We start from the raw sequence: 15,946 nt of genomic DNA on the forward strand, positions 1-15,946 counted from the left end.
CATTAAAAAAGTCATCAGGGTTTAGAGTGAGGAGCAGCGGCTCAGCCTAAAGGGACATGGGGAGACTCACCCAACAAAACAGGAAGTGCCGGAATGCTGCAGGAGGATGTTAGCAAGAATGAGAAGAGGACACACTAATCTGAACAGCACCTTATGCATCTTGAGGAGTGCCAGGCCACACAGAGGCGCTGCTTGCAAGCAGGCAAGGCGGGCAACTGCTTGGGGCCCCAGGCCAGAAGGGGGCCCCCGAGGTTTGACAAACTTCAAACTACAGCAGTGACAATGTGCAAAGTTTGCAATGACAATAGGAGCCCTGATCTCACTTAGGGGGGCCCACCTGAAGTTTTTTATTGTTCTTCATATTCATATTAATATGTTTTTTTTAATGTTTGTATTCATATTTTGAAAATAATTAACTTTGAAAATGACTAAAATGTGCATTTTTATAATATTAAGAATGTTAACATGTCACAATTTTGTGTTGGTGTCAGATTATAACATGGTGACGGACACTGGCTCGAGAGTGTGAAGGGAAAGGAATAAAAGTGATGTTTGAATTATCGAGAGCCTCTGGACTTGGCAAAAAATGCAACACTGCAGATGCCGTCAAACTCCGAAGAAGAAGAAGAAGAAGTATCTTTGGATACAAAACAACAACAACAAAAAACAAACAGAGTCATTAATACATCTAGAAACCAAGGACAGAGCCAGGGAGAGTTTCAAATAAATACACAAAGCGTATGTGAAGGGTTTCAGCAGCTTTCTTTTTTTTTTTTAACTCAAATATGGTTTTGATGTACCTTACCAAAAGCAATAAAAGAGGATTTAGAGTTACTACATTTGATTGTGAATATGACATTTTCCTAAAATGATCAATAAATTAAATAGGCATCTTTCTATATGATTTGAAAGAGACTTCTCTTAGTTTATTCGGAAGGAAAGTTCCAGATATTTCCGGTTCGGGGCATTGTCCAGTTGGTGGCGGCAAGCGCGTGTGTCAATCACCAATAACCAACGAAGAAGAAGAAGACTGAGACGGAAGTGTAGTGTCAAACATGGCGGCGCCCTGTGTATCCCTGTAGACACTTTCAGGGCAAATGTGTTCCAGTGGTTTCCCAAAGCCAGCACAGATACTCCGGACACATGGTAGTCCCACTGTGAGCGGAACACAGCCGGTGTTAGGATGTGGACGAGCGGCAGGAGAGCAGGAGCCGCTCGGAACATTCTGGACCGCTTCCTTCGAGGCTGTATACAGACGGCGTGGAGGAGGGGGGCTGGAGGGGGGCAGCGGCCCGGTAGGCTCGTGTCATCACCGGGGCCCCCGTGGAGACTCCTGTTCTTCGGTTCGGATCACTTCGCCGTGGAGTCTCTGAAAGTCCTCACAGACAGCAGGTGCGTGCGAGTCCGGACGGCCTACACAACCACACACCGCCCGCTGTTCTCTTTTTCACATACAGTAGAAAGTATGGTAGTGATACAGTGCGTCTGTAAACACAGGTATGAAATGTGCAATGGCTGTTATTGGAGTTTAGGAATGATCGTCCAGGACAGGGTTACAGTGTATGAAGAAGTGCTGCACTATCTCTACCACAGATATTTTTTTATTTTAAACTTAACACACTTTATTATCGACACAGTATTATTACAATTAAATAAACAGTCCATGGTGTATTTTAACTATGTGCACATACAGTTTACAATATCAGTCCACAACTAGAAATAACCAGCTTTCATCATCTGGCAATGTCGTCCAAAGTCTTCAAAGTTTTTTTGTCTTTAAATACTTGACATACAGAGAAGTAGAAGAATTCCTTTATTATCCCCGCAAGGGGAAATTCAGTCTTTCCACTCACACACACAGGCCCGAAATACACACACATGCACAAACAGGACTTATATACATGCAATTAATGGAGAGGTGTCAGAGCGAGGGTGCTGCCAAATGGCTCAGCGCCCCAAGCAGTTGGGGGTTTGGTGCCTTGCTCGACAGCACCTCGGCAGTGCTCAGGAGATGAACTGGCACCTCTCCAGTTACCAGTCCACACAGGGACTCGAACCGGCGACCCTACGGTTCCCACCTCACCTGTGGACTGAGCCACTGCCGCCCTCCGTCATAGAATGTCTGAAGTTCACCGTAAAAGAACTGAATAAATCTGGCCTTGTGATCATATTTGCACAAATGACACAACAATTTGATCATATTATCAGCTTCTTTTTTATCTGTCTCTACAGTCAAAAATAAGGCCATACATGATGTTATAGGGACCAAGACCTTGGGTGTCTAAGTTACATGACTGAGTACAAGCACTCCTTCTCTACAGAAGGGAAACATCAGGTCTACATTTATGAATACATTCATTTATGGATAATAACTGTGTAGTGTGTTTTTTTAACCTCGTTTGGGACAAACAAATCGATTCTCTACCACAGGTCTGCTACAGTCGCTGCTCTTTTGGCTGACATGTCTTTTTTTGCCAGTTTCTATGGTTTCTGTGGCCAGGATGTGATCAGCTGTGGTCAGCCTGTAGCCTGTTAACATGTCTCTGTGTTTAACATCAGTCACTGTGTGTGTGTGTGTGTGTGTGTGTGTGTGTGTGTGTGTGTGTGTGTGTGTGTGTGTGTGTGTGTGTGTGTGTGTTCCAATAAGTGAGTTTTGTTTCTGTTGTGTCAGACTGCTGAAGGACTCACTGCAGGGCTCTGTGGTAGTAGAAGTTGTTTGTTTTAGATGAAACCAATATTTAATTGATCATTATTGGGGTTTCCAAAATAATGGAAATTGGCCTAATTCAGCTCTGCAGGCATTGTTAGTTGTCCTGTGCACTTGCAGGATACTTTTACAGAATTCAGTGTGTGCATTTTCAAATCAATGCTGTTCCCATTGGTCAAAGTTGAGGTCTTCTTTTTCATCGAGCACAATAGGTTCTATAACTGACCAAAGACATTTGGAATCTGAAAGTGAATTGGTCTTTTGATTGCCCTGCACCCTAACTCTCTCAGTTCACTGACTGCTGGATTCAAACTTCCATTGGAACTTCCTTACCAAACAGTTCTCCATTTTGTGTGTTCTACTGGTAAAGCAATATTTATTTCCCCGACATCTGGGTCTTTTTTCAAATAGCATTGATTTGCTCTTTTTTAATGTTTATTGAAGCAGTGTAAGAAAATGTTGATACACTTGAGTGTTGAGGTATGTTTTGTGATACTGTATCGCTTCTCAAAAAGGCTGTATTGTTGTTTGGCCTGCAGAATACAGAATGCACTTAATATTTGATAATATATTTGAAGTAATAAATCCTAATTTGGCCTCCCCTTGTTCACCTGCTTGTATTTGGACAACATTTAAAATTTCTTGAGCATCTTCATCTTGCAGCTAGTAAAATGACTGGTGCATTGGCTTCATCGTGTGGTAATAAGTGAAGTGAGTACATGCTAACTAACCTCCATTCTCTGTTTGTAGGAGCTCCAGTGAAGGGATAGTGGAGTCCCTTGAAGTTGTCACCTTGTCTGGTGATGTCCCAGTGAAGAGGTTTGCCCTACAGAACCACCTTCCAGTCCACAGCTGGCCCCCTGACCGTGTGGATGGACAGTTTGATGTTGGGGTGGTGGTGTCTTTTGGCTGTTTACTCCACGAGAGACTGATCAACAAGTTTCCATAGTGAGCATCTGTTGCCCCCAGGCACCCTCACCTGCCCATTTCCCACTTCTCTCTGCTCTGGCACACCTGTATAGGGATGACAATCAACAACTGGTTCCCGTTGAGAGCTGGTAGCAAATTTGGATCAGAATCATGTGTCTTTGAGTTTATCAATTCATTTTTATCAATGCTGGCATGTTTTTACAACGTACTGTACAGTTGCACATTAAAAAACAATAACATCAAACAAATGCACTCCCGGAAACTTGCAACAAGAAGTGAGGAAGAAATGCTTCAAAGCTTGTGATTTCTGTAAAACCATATTTTCAAGTAAAGGCGGATATAGTTAGTCTCATGAGCCCATCCTGATCTCTGAGCTCCGTTGTATTTTACTCACAGATCAGTCTGGTAACGTGAGGCAGAGAAAATTTTGACCAGCGACCGAACCAATCAGTGTTGGTTATGTGGCAGATGTGACGCAACGAGAAGCGACTGTTTAGCGTAAACAACATGGAGGCTTCCACGGATGAGATGAGCAGCTATGGAGCTAGCCGCTCACTAACTCTTTTTTCTCCTGATCCTTCTGTTGAATATGGACCGGGCTCCTGAAATTGTGCCTTTGATCTGTAAATTCATGTTACACAAACGGAAAATATCCTTTACCCACATGTTTACTTTGTTTCAGCAGGTTGCTACTGTTTCCTAACCTGACTTCTCCAGATGTTTTGATTCTCAAGATTCTAATTTTCTCGTACTAACATCGTTGGGCCCCAACGATGTTAGTACGCCATACGCTTCGTTGATCTGATTGGTTGATTTAGCCCGTATGTTGGTGATAGGCAGATGGTTTATCCAATCAGCAACCAGTATTTTCGCCCCTTCCCTAAAGATCTCCAAAGGAGAGTTCCCAGGTTGATATGCTGAGAAAATTAGAATCTTGAGAATCAAAACATCTGGAGAAGTCAGGTTAGGAAACAGTAGCAACCTGCTGAAACATCTTATCAACTCAACACGGGCTGAAATTCCAGGAGTGCCTTGTATTTGACACTCTATGCACAAGTCCCACTGCTTCTTAATCAAGCAAGCACATTTTGTCTTTAACTAAGAAAACCAATATCAACACAAATGCTGTACAAATATTCTCATATTTCATGTACACCCTGTTCAGACTTAGACATATTCAAACCTGTGTAGGCCGACGTTTCTTCCACCACTACCAATGATAAGGAATCGATAAAAAATTGGACCGATAAGCTGAATCAATTCTGGCATTTGTATCAATAAAATCTTATCAATTCCCATCTCTACACCTTACCTGGCTGATGATTGGGCCCTGATCCAACTGTAAGGGCTGCTGCGTTGCTTCAGGTGTGTCCAGAACACAACACAGGAATCCACTGCTCAGATTAATAAACCGATGATGATGACAGTGGTGCGTAGGGTAGAAGGGCTGCACCAAACAAACTGATATGATCTGGATTCACACCGTATAGAAAATTAACATTTATAACACGTAGTACTTAAAGTGTAATTCTGCCGCAAAATCATCCCATGGTCTTTTGCGGCACTTACACTCATCAAATAAGCCATCGAGACAGTGTTTTTTGTGTAACAACTAATAACGGAGTCGCTAACAGCCAAACGTGGCTAACAGTGATTAGCTCGGGGTAGCACAGCGAAGGCATTTAAACGTCTTTTTTAACCACTAATACTACTCAAAATAACACCAAACCTCTGCAGCAGCATGAGAAGAGTCCCTACACAGAAAACAAATCAACAACAACGTAGTTAGAGAACCCAGAGTTTATTAAAAGAGTGTTTTAAAGACTTACCTACTGGCCCCTGTACCAGCTCCTCTCATAGTAAAGTCCATTTAAGTGGATACCAAAGTCAATCAAAAGGAAGGAGCCATTTGGTGCTTTGTTTTCTGTTTAAGGACTGTTCTCATGCTGCTGCAGAGGTTTGCTGTTATTTTCAGCAGTATTAGTGGTTAAAAAAGAGGTTTGAATGCCTTCACCGTACTACCCCGCTAACCCCAGCTAATCAGTGTTAGCCACGTCTGGCTATTAGCGACTGTCCGGGATTTCTCCGTTAATAGTTTATACAAAAAACACTGTCTCGATGGATTATTTGATGTATGTAAGTGCCGAAAAAGACCATGGGATGATTTTGCGCAGGAATTACACTTGAAGCAACAGTCACACTAACTACCTTGTGCTATTTGGCACAGTGAGTGTGATGAACTTACAGGTAGTTCCACTGGGAAACAACCACTACTGGCGCTCCCTTCTATTGCAATGACTGGTAGATGATGCGTTGGTGTAACATTACTGCTTTCTACAGGGCTAGTATACCTTCTAGACAACTAAGTCATTTCCCATTCAGTGAGATTTTCACCATTTTACCCGTGCCTCCACTTATCAGTTTAAGATAACTTTTGGCTGGCTAGTTCAGTTGTGGAGAGGGTTCAGCTGCTTCAATTTTAGGGAATTATGCTATCTCGATAGCTTACAGTCACCATCTTTAAAGTTAGATGTAAATATGCCCTTTTATTTTCTTAGACATTGGCTTGGAAAATAAAGGTAGCGCAGATGACAATGTTTGTTGGGTTTGCAACTCATCCAAATGTATCTTCTGCGGACCCTCTGTGACAGATCTACCAACCCCCCTTTGCAGTGGGCACTGGGAGACCCCAAATCTAATGTAAAATGTATTTTATTTAACAGTGCTGTTGTGTACAGGCAGGATGTGAACATATTCTAGATAAGCCACACACTGCCAGTGAAAACCCTGGACAATAACAATCCTAGACTACAACCTTTGGGTAAATACGTCCCATGTTTTGTCTACTCACGCTACTTTGTGGTGGAGAGAAGACAATGCCTGAAATTGAAAGACATTATTATCCAAAGACATCTCAAAACAATGTTCCGAAACATGAACAAAAGGTGGCACAGACATAGAGTTTAATCTCCACAGTAAGCATGAATGATACACTGTATATAACTGTATCTTTCTTTGCAGTGGGATTTTGAATGTTCACCCCAGCCTGCTGCCTAGGTGGCGAGGTCCAGCACCCATCTTCCACACCATCATGCATGGTGATACTGTGACAGGGGTCACCATCATCCAGATCCGCCCTCACAGGTAAACAAGAGATCTCAGTGTTCTTCCTTACTACAAACATCAACAGATAAAGGCCCGTCCACATGGGGACGCTTTTTCCTGTAACCACATTACTTTAGTATTGTTCTGGCCGACCATCGACACGCAGCTGGTATTATCGGAGCCTGCAAATGGTATCTTTTGTAACCAGGTCCCAGAGTGGGAAGATTTGAAAACGCCCCCCATGGCGTTGTCGTCTGGATGGTGAAACCTCATACATTGTTAAACAATGCTGTCATCGCCCCACCTCTGACCTCTAACCCTGCGGCGTCCCATAACAACAACAGTGCTGCTGCGTGAGAGGACAGAGACGGACCCAGAGACTGTTTACTGAACTGGACTCTGAGCCACATGCATGGGAATGAATGAGGCCCAGCACAGATTTCTCCCTTTTCCCTGATGCTCTGAATAAGGAGCTAAACTGCTCTCTAGTCTCTTTTTCTAAATCCAGTTCTAAGAAGGTGTAAAAAGTCTAAATGTAGTGAGACAGTGCCTTCCTGTGAGTGCTTTGGGGCGGGGAAGGGGCTCCCAGCAGCACCCTCTGCTCGTTGAGGACACTAACTGCACAGTGATTGGTGCATCAGAGTCTAAAACACCACAAAAGTCTCCACTAACAGCAGAAACAGTGACACATTTCTCTCTAGGATGGAGGAGGATTTGGGAAGTCTCAAGGTGGAGAGGAACCCTCATGTTTGGATTCTCCACAGCGTCTCCCCGTCTCTTCTTCTCTGTTGTTGGTGTATTTCTGTGGCTGTTACAGCTCCACATCCAGGCCTGGCATGTTTACTACAGCGTTTTTAGCCGGTTTCACTGGTTTCATGTGGACGCAGATATTTCCTGAGCCGTTGCCGCATGGACGTAAAACATTCAGAATGATGGAGAGAGAAGAAAAGTTGTTTTCGATCGTGTGGATGCACCCATTTAAAAATGTCTTAACATTCCAGGTTTGATGTGGGCCCCATTCTCAACCAGGAGCCTCATCAGGTCCCTGAGAACTGTACTGCTGAGGAGCTTGGAGCCACCCTAGCCACTAAGGGAGCACATCTGGTGAGTTGTTGGAGCATGTATAGTAGAGGGCGGTTATCTTATACTCTTCCTAACAGGGTGGTAACATATTTGTATTCTTGATTACAGCTGGTTGACACGTTAAGGACACTGCCTGAAAGAGTAGTACATAGAAGGGAGCAAGGAAAGACGGGTGCCACATTTGGTACGTATGTCTCAAGTACACAGGCCGTGTCCTACTACATATACAACAAGAGGCATTCTAACGTACACATTTCCTCCAATAGCCCCAAAAATCAACACATCTATGAGCTGGCTGGTGTGGGAGGAACAGACCTGTGACCAGATTGATCGTCTGTATCGGGCCATCGGTTCCCGGGTAATGAGGACCGACCTGGACTCTTCAGTTTGAACCATGTGTCGAGACTCAGTTGAACATGACTGTGATGATTCTTCTCTCTGCCATCAGACACCTTTGAGAAGCACGTGGATGGGCAGGACAATAACATTTCTGGATTTTGTAGGAAGATGTCACATTTCATTATTAGGTGAGTTTGTCAAAATCAGATTAATAGAATCATAAATTTACAAAACATGTACACTTTGGTTCCAGTTATAATAAGGATTTTGGAACATCTAGTTTATGTGTTTGTGAATTTAAAAAAACATTCTGGTTTCAGAAAATGAATCAAGCCTGTTTCTGAAAATGAATATGCTGGCTGGGATGCTCTGACAGTCACGTTCACACCACATCAGGGTTTCTGACCGCTGTCTGCCGTGTGTGCAGCTTTGTCCCGGAATCAAACCCAGTTTTAGTCAGTCAGTAAAATAAAAAATATGAATATAACTATACAATTATGTACATATTAGTAACAGAAGTTCCCCAAAGCAATTTCAGTCAAAAGCAACTGGACTTGGTTATTTGTATAAGAAGATGTGTGTGTGTTTGGCACTTGGAGCACAAAGGGTTCCAGTGACATCATCGGCCTTGTGAGAGGTTAAATACATGGATCTCCACACCAGTTAGTTGGACCAGTCCCAGCCTGGTCCTGGTCCTGGTCCAGTCCCAGCCTGGTTAGATGCGTACATGAACTGATGAAGCCTCTTGGATGACAGGTGAAACGTCTTCCTAGACAAAAACCAAGTCCAGTTGCTTTTGACTGAAATTGCCTGGACAAATGAGAACATTCACAAACCTAACAGAGAGGATACCTTACGGCCCGTCACTTAGACTCATATGGAGCTTCTGGAACATATGACAAACAATCATCAGCTTGGATTAACTAAAAGATATTGTTAATTTTCAAAGGTGCAAGTTGATAACGCATCCGAGTCATTGAGTCTTCCATAGAGCAACACTCTTAATGCCTTCTGTTTATTTACTCTTAGACTTTCAAATTGATGCATCAGAACTGTCCCATAATGAAGGTGCCATGGAAATCACTAACCTGACTCCGCCACATGTTTTGATTCGCATGATTCTCATTTTCTCAGCATATCTAGCTCTGGTCTGGAGATCTTTTGGCAAGGGGTGAAAATACTGGTTGCTGATTGGATAAATGATCTATCGCCAACATACAAGCCAAATCAACCAATCAGATGACTGAAGCGTATGACGTACTAACAGTGTGGAGGCAAAGCTCGGAAAGTAAACAACATGTGGGTAAAGGATATTTTCCGTTTGTGTAATGAGAATTCACGGATCAAAGGCCCAATTTCAGGAGCCCGGTCCATATTCAACTGAAGGATCCAGAGAAAAAAGAGTTAGTGAGCGGCTAGCTCCATAGCTGCTCATCTCATCCTTTGCCTCCATGTTGTTTATAGTCGATTTTCGTTGCGTCACTTAAATCCACATCAAAACCAACGCTGATTGGTTCTGTCGCTTGGTAAATGGCTCCAAATTTTCTTGTTGCCAGTTCCAGACCGATCTGAGAGTAAAATACAACGGAGACCATCCTAATCTCGCAAAGCTATGAACGCAGTGCTTTATAGTCATATTAAAATATAATTAATTTTAATGACAGTATTTATTACAAGTTTGTAATCTGCGTTCTATTCGCTGCAATACCAACAGTGTTCAACAGACTTCCGCAAACAAGGACCAAGCATAAAAATCTCATCCAAAGTGGTAATGGGATATGGTTTGAAGGAATAATGCTGCATTCCTATGCACTTAAACATCACACTCATTAATATTATAGTGAACGAACCATGTCTGCTATCCGCGGTTTTATTGGCTGGCCAGAGAACATTACAAACATAATCTGTAGATAAGTGAGAACAAGAACAATCTTGTTAGTCAAATAAAACCGTATTCTCACTTAGATTTTCTCCATCATTTATTGAATGCATGCAGATTCACATGACAACATGATGGGTGCAGTTGGCAGTTCTTTAATGCCATATTTGTACAACTCAACAAGTTTGCATAGAACATATTAACTCAGTGGAGAATCTGTATCGCTCACAGAGATTATCTTCAGGAAAAGCCAGCAGATCTATTCTGTCTGCAATCACTGTCTCCCTCCAAAGAGAGAGCCTTGCAGTTCTATCACAAGCTCCACAAGCTTTTATAGGAATGGTGACACTGTTTCAAAAGGAGTTGATTAGTTAAAAAGGCGCTTTTTAGCCCATTTCAAGCCAAAACTCTGAACATAAACTGGTCCGCACCAGGTTAGCTGTGCAGCAGAAGTCACCGTGACATTGAAGACTGCAGGCTCAACATACCTTGCTATACCCACTAATCTCGTTCCGTAGTACACACCTCAGAGATTGCTGGGTCTGTTTTGAGAAACCCGTTCATCGTTAAAAGGAAACTTCTGAATCGGTTGGTTTTCCGAACCAGAGGCCAGTTAGAAGCCAGATGACTACGCTGCCCCAGTAATGTGGTATGACCCTGAGCTAACATGTATCCCTCACATGTTGTTTGCAGATGAAAGGAGGAAACCGGTGCCTGGCTCAGTGAGCTATCAGAAGGAGTCCGATACTCTGGCTGTCTGCTGTAAGGTCGGTTCAGCTCACATTTATGTTCTATTGAAAACGGCTTCAACCTGCACCCCTGTCCCTCTTTACTCCACGTGATGCATACAATTCCAATAATTCATCTGAATTTGTGTTTTTACTTGGTGTGTAAATGTCCTGATGAGCAGAATTCAGATGTGGTAACCTGTGCAAATGTCCCTCATATCACTCAAATAGAATGCCCGTAAATAGCCCAGTCATTTGAAGCCAAAATAGGGGTCAACATTGGACAAAATGCAACAGAAGCAAACTCAACTGATTTTGTATCCTCAATGTGTTCTGAGTAAGGGAAAAAAGCCCTGAAGAATCCCAATAGGAGGAAGTTTAGAAAAAAACCCTAATACTGGGTGCTCATGGGTTCCATTCAGACCGTAACATTAAGTCTTTTACTGTTCTACTGTATGTCAACAAGACATTTTCACTGTCTATACCCGATGTTTCATTCCGTTGTGGTATTTATTAAATTAGCACATACATAATCAGATGATGCCCCGTTTGCCCTTGTGAGCAAACAATTTCAATTCAATTGTCTTGATGTAAGTAATCCACAAGTCATTTTTTGTGGTCATGGCTGAAGGTTATTTTTCCCCCTATTCCTGTGAGAAAAATAATGAAAAGGTGAATGCATAGGGAATATTTGGCTTTTTTTTTTTAGAAACTTTCCCCTGTTGGGATTCTTCAGGGCTTTCTTTTTCTTACTCTGGACATTTTGAGGATTCGAAAATCAGTTCATCTGTTGCAATTTGATCAACCTTTTTTCATATATTGACCTGACTAAAAGTCTTTGTTTCAAACAGGGTGTCATATTAAAGAAAATTGTTGTTTTTTTCATATTTGCTGAAACTGTCACTATATCCTGACAGCACAATGAGACAGACGATCAGTGAAAGTCATGTCGCTCCACCTCCACCTTCTGTGCCTGTCTGCTCCCAGAGCTCTCCCTGTGTGCTGCTAATGGCATCTGCTAGTTTCCACCAGCAGGGGTTACCGTCTGTGCATGACCCATTACTCTGAGCCTGACGAGACCCATTTTTGTGGCTCAACACATTGTGTTGTTCTGTGTTCCAGGATGGCTGGGTGGGATTTAAGGCAGTGCTCCTGAAAAAAAGGCTGACTGCCACCGACTTCTACAATGGCTACCTGCATCAGACGCTGCAGAAGAAGAAACCCTATCAGATAGCTGAAGGACTGTTTGTCAGCAGAAAACGAGGACTTGACCCTCCTCAGATGAGAGAGAACTCAAAGTTGTGACGCAACAACCATCCTTTTATTCCTTGCCGTGAACACTGCAGACAGGACATCACCTAATGGGATTTACTGCAGTAAATGTGTTACTCTTGTCTGTTGTAAGACATCTGCATGTACAGTAGATTTACTGTACTACTGTATTTGCACTATACTACTACTACAATACTATTCATTTATTTGCAATAAATGAATGTGCTGTTGAGAAATACCAGGGACAATCATGACGTTTATTTCTGGTTAAACAGACAGAGACCTACAGTATATCATACGTTCTAAACGGCAGCATGTTAATATTGTCATTGACAGCATGTGTGCTGGCGTTAGCATGTAGCTCAAACCATCGTCGTGCTAAAGTACAGATTCACAGAGATTTTAGCGTGGCTGCTGAAGCCTCATACCAGGTGAAGCAAAATTTCAGGTTACATTACATGGTATAAAGACTGTGTCCCTAAGGTACGGTGGCCCCGAAGTGCAAATTATAACAGCAAATACAAAAACATGATAGCAAATCAGAAAACACAACAACAAATAGAAAAACATAATATCAAATAACAAAACACGACAATATTAACTTCTACCGGAAAAGACAGGGCCTATCTATCAGAGGACCCTCCTGATTGGACAGACGGACTGTCTCACTAGCTGGCTAGACAACATCCACTCATTTTTGTTGCCCTTATTTTGGGAAAAAAATGTTTAAGAACTGGCCAATCACGTCAAATGTATGCCCTGCATTGAAATAATTCATAAAAATAGCAAACATATATTCGGAAGTACTCATGTTTTCAAAAGAGATACTTTTCTCCTATCCTTCCTTTCATTTAAAGACAGTTTGCTGAAGAAGCTGTGGTGGGCCTGACAACTTGAGACGATCTTGTGATGTGATCACAAGGGCCAGGGGCCTAAATGGGGGTGCCTTTGCTCAGACCATACCTACCTTTGACCTCAACCCTGTGATCTCCACTACACACTTGTAAAGCTCTCCTCAGCAGTCTAATTAGTGTTTGGCTCTCATTTTGAATTATCATTTTTTGTTGTACCATGTACTTGCTTTTGGACTATCACATTCGGAAAAACAGACTAAGATAGACAAGCCCATTGGGAACATTCTGGAACTCTCCTCTTTAAGGCTGCGTTCACACTGCAGGTCTTAATGCTCAACTCCGATTTATTGCTCAAATCAGATTTTTTGTTTGTCTGTTTGTCACATTACGTCTTTAAATGTGGCCTGTCTACAGTCTTCTATGTGAACAGCTCACGCTCCTGAAGTGACCCACATGCTCAGTTGATCATGGATGACATCATACCACAACGGTGTTTACAGAAGCAAACATGGCAACGGCGACCTGTATTGTAGGACTTTATGACTTAATGCTACAAACAGTGTTAAAACAGGTCTAAACTTCCCTCTCCCTCCACTGGGCGCCTGCTTCACTGCTGTCCTCCATGTTTGTTTGGATTCTGTTCCTGACTCCTGTCTGTGGCACACCTTTTTTTTCAGTCAACTTTTATTTACAAAACAGTGCAGTGCGGGTCAGAATGATGTCATTTAATGTGACCCGGCTGTTCAGATTGCAGTCGCATTCACAAAAATAATCTGATCCGTATCCAATTCAGTAGCACATTTAAAAGTGACCTAATTCTGATAGAATGTGATCTAAAGTATGATCACACACATTGATTGGTGATGTCTGAATTGGCAGCATAGAGAAAATCTCTGGTTAAAGCTGAACCATGTAGAGTGTCATTTTTTGGTAAGGACTCGAATGACTGCCCCTGAAAATACGGTAGGCTAAGTTTCAGATTCAGTTTGGAAGGCTAACCGATCAAAAATGCTTTGGTCATACTGTACACTACTTAGTTTATTGCATTTTTATATGCATATGGATCTTATTTTTTCTCTCAAGGTCAAAAGATAATATTTGTTTGTTTATGTCTAGTGTTTATAGTCATTGATCCTTTTTCCTTCCAGCTAAGTTTATTGATGAAAATGTGGATGAAATTTTAGTCAAAAGATCACATCCAGTTAGGCTGCATTGTTGCTCTGAAGGTATTTGATTCTATAGAAGAAGAAGAAGAAGAAGAAGAATTACTTTATTTATCCCGCACGGGGAAATTGAATTTTTTCACTCTTATTATACATGTTACACACACAGACCCGAAAATACACACATGCACAAACAGGGCCTATATACATACAATTAAGGAGAAGTGTTAGAGCGAGGGGGCTGACAGTGACCAGCGTCCCGAGCAGTTGGGGGTTCGGTGCCCTGCTCAACAGCACCTCGACAGTGCCCAGGAGATGAACTGGCACCTCTCCAGCCACCAGTTCACACTCCATACATGGTCCACACAGGGAATTGAACCAGCGACCCTACGGTTCCCAGCCAAGTCACCTATGGACTGAGCTACTGCCGGTGCATCAGGTGCATCTTTTTTTCATGCAAACTAGTGTTTATGCATAACGTCACAGTATTTCATTAAAAGTTGGTCATGGGTAGGGGATACTGGGCTTGGTTGCCACATTTACTCATACTCATACAATAGTCATTTCTACATCAGAGGAAAGCTTACGGTCTGGGGTTGAAATGGGTACACTGTTTTTTTCAGCTAGAGACACCACATAAGTTTTAAAATGATATGTTTGTATACGTTTGAAATAATGAATGTGAAACATGATTATCTGTTTGAATTAACAGTTTACAGTGTTAAAAAAAATCTAGCTTTCATTAAAGCCACAGTTTCATAACAATTCATTAGGAATAAAACATTTGACATGGTCAGGTTTTCTGCTAGCTACCACGACTTTAGCTAGCAACTGAAAAGTAGGCGGAAATTAAAGCTACAACCTTCCTCTTAAAGACTGAATATATAGAAGGGGTACAGAATGAAAGTATTGCTTTTCCATAAAAAAAAAAATTTAGTCTGAATATTTAAAACATTTTTTGACGGGTTTGACAATGACTTTGTGTCCTGTTGTGTTTCCATGGTAGCAGCCAATAGCGTTGGGCGTTGCTTGTTGCCAGGGTTGTCTGTTGTTGGGTGCAGCTACTGTAGGCTGGCACTGGGTGAAATGGAGTTTGCCAATCCTGCAGCTGCTTCGGAGCCTCAGTGAGGGGGCGTTATTTGTCCCAGCAGCTGAGTGAGCGGAGACGGGCAAAAACCAGAGTCACTATAGGCCGAGCTTTCACTCCATGGACTGAGAGAAAGGAGAGAAACGCCATTCAAACGCACGCCAAAATGGCTACGCTTCTCCTTGATTGCTAACATCACTTTCATCATCTTTACTTAGCTGGAACGGTAACAGCTAACACTAACAGCTAACACTGACGCTAACTATCAGTCAAATTCCTCTAATCCTTGTTTTTATGGTGTGATTTGTTGGAGGGGACGAGTTCAAACAAGGCTCAAACAGACTCTGGTCTCCTGTAGGCAACTTGGCCGGGTCTGACCAACCTGGCAACTCGACTGCTGGAGTTATTTTTTGTTGTTGCGACTACTACACTAGATGGCGGTGTTCTGCTCATTCTCCATGTTCAACCTTTCAGTCTTTGTCGTCTTTCAGGTCTCTGCTGATCGTGGTGGTGCCTGCTGCTGTGGTCCTGTGTGACGCTTCCTGCTGCTATTATCACTAATATTCATATATTATCGTTAGTTTTATAAATTATAATATTCATAGTTTTATTCATAGTCATATTTCTTACAGTATCAAAGCTGTTATTACTACTACTCATATCGTCGATATATTTACCCTTTACCACCATTATTATTATTATTATTTTTATTATTCATATTTCTTATCACCTTAACTGCAGTTGTTTCTACTATGAAAACAATTTCCCCCTGGGAATATTAAAGTATTTCTGATTCTGA

The 15,946-nt window shown here is 42.2% G+C and overlaps 1 protein-coding gene across 2 annotated transcripts in view; it reads left to right on the forward strand.

The window, feature by feature from the left end:
• Positions 1-12,230, forward strand: part of LOC310946559 (alanine aminotransferase 2-like) — a 38,465-nt gene extending 26,235 nt beyond the window's left edge. Inside the window, exons 11-18 of one of the 2 annotated variants that reach the window (XM_083913058.1) lie at positions 3,458-3,655; positions 6,659-6,781; positions 7,744-7,846; positions 7,934-8,009; positions 8,092-8,183; positions 8,274-8,352; positions 10,737-10,810; positions 11,894-12,230. In XM_083913058.1, the coding sequence (XP_083769184.1) occupies positions 3,458-3,655; positions 6,659-6,781; positions 7,744-7,846; positions 7,934-8,009; positions 8,092-8,183; positions 8,274-8,352; positions 10,737-10,810; positions 11,894-12,076 (928 nt within the window). In that variant the 3' untranslated portion in view covers positions 12,077-12,230. Of the gene's footprint in view, positions 1-491; positions 794-3,457; positions 3,656-6,658; positions 6,782-7,743; positions 7,847-7,933; positions 8,010-8,091; positions 8,184-8,273; positions 8,353-10,736; positions 10,811-11,893 lie in introns of those variants that run through there. The other variant, XM_083913060.1, reaches the window with a different exon arrangement.
• Positions 12,231-15,946: the final 3,716 nt, after the last annotated feature.

This window comes from Echiichthys vipera (genome assembly GCF_963691815.1).
Source record: "Echiichthys vipera genome assembly, chromosome: 1".
In the NCBI taxonomy this organism is placed as follows: domain Eukaryota; kingdom Metazoa; phylum Chordata; class Actinopteri; order Perciformes; family Trachinidae; genus Echiichthys; species Echiichthys vipera.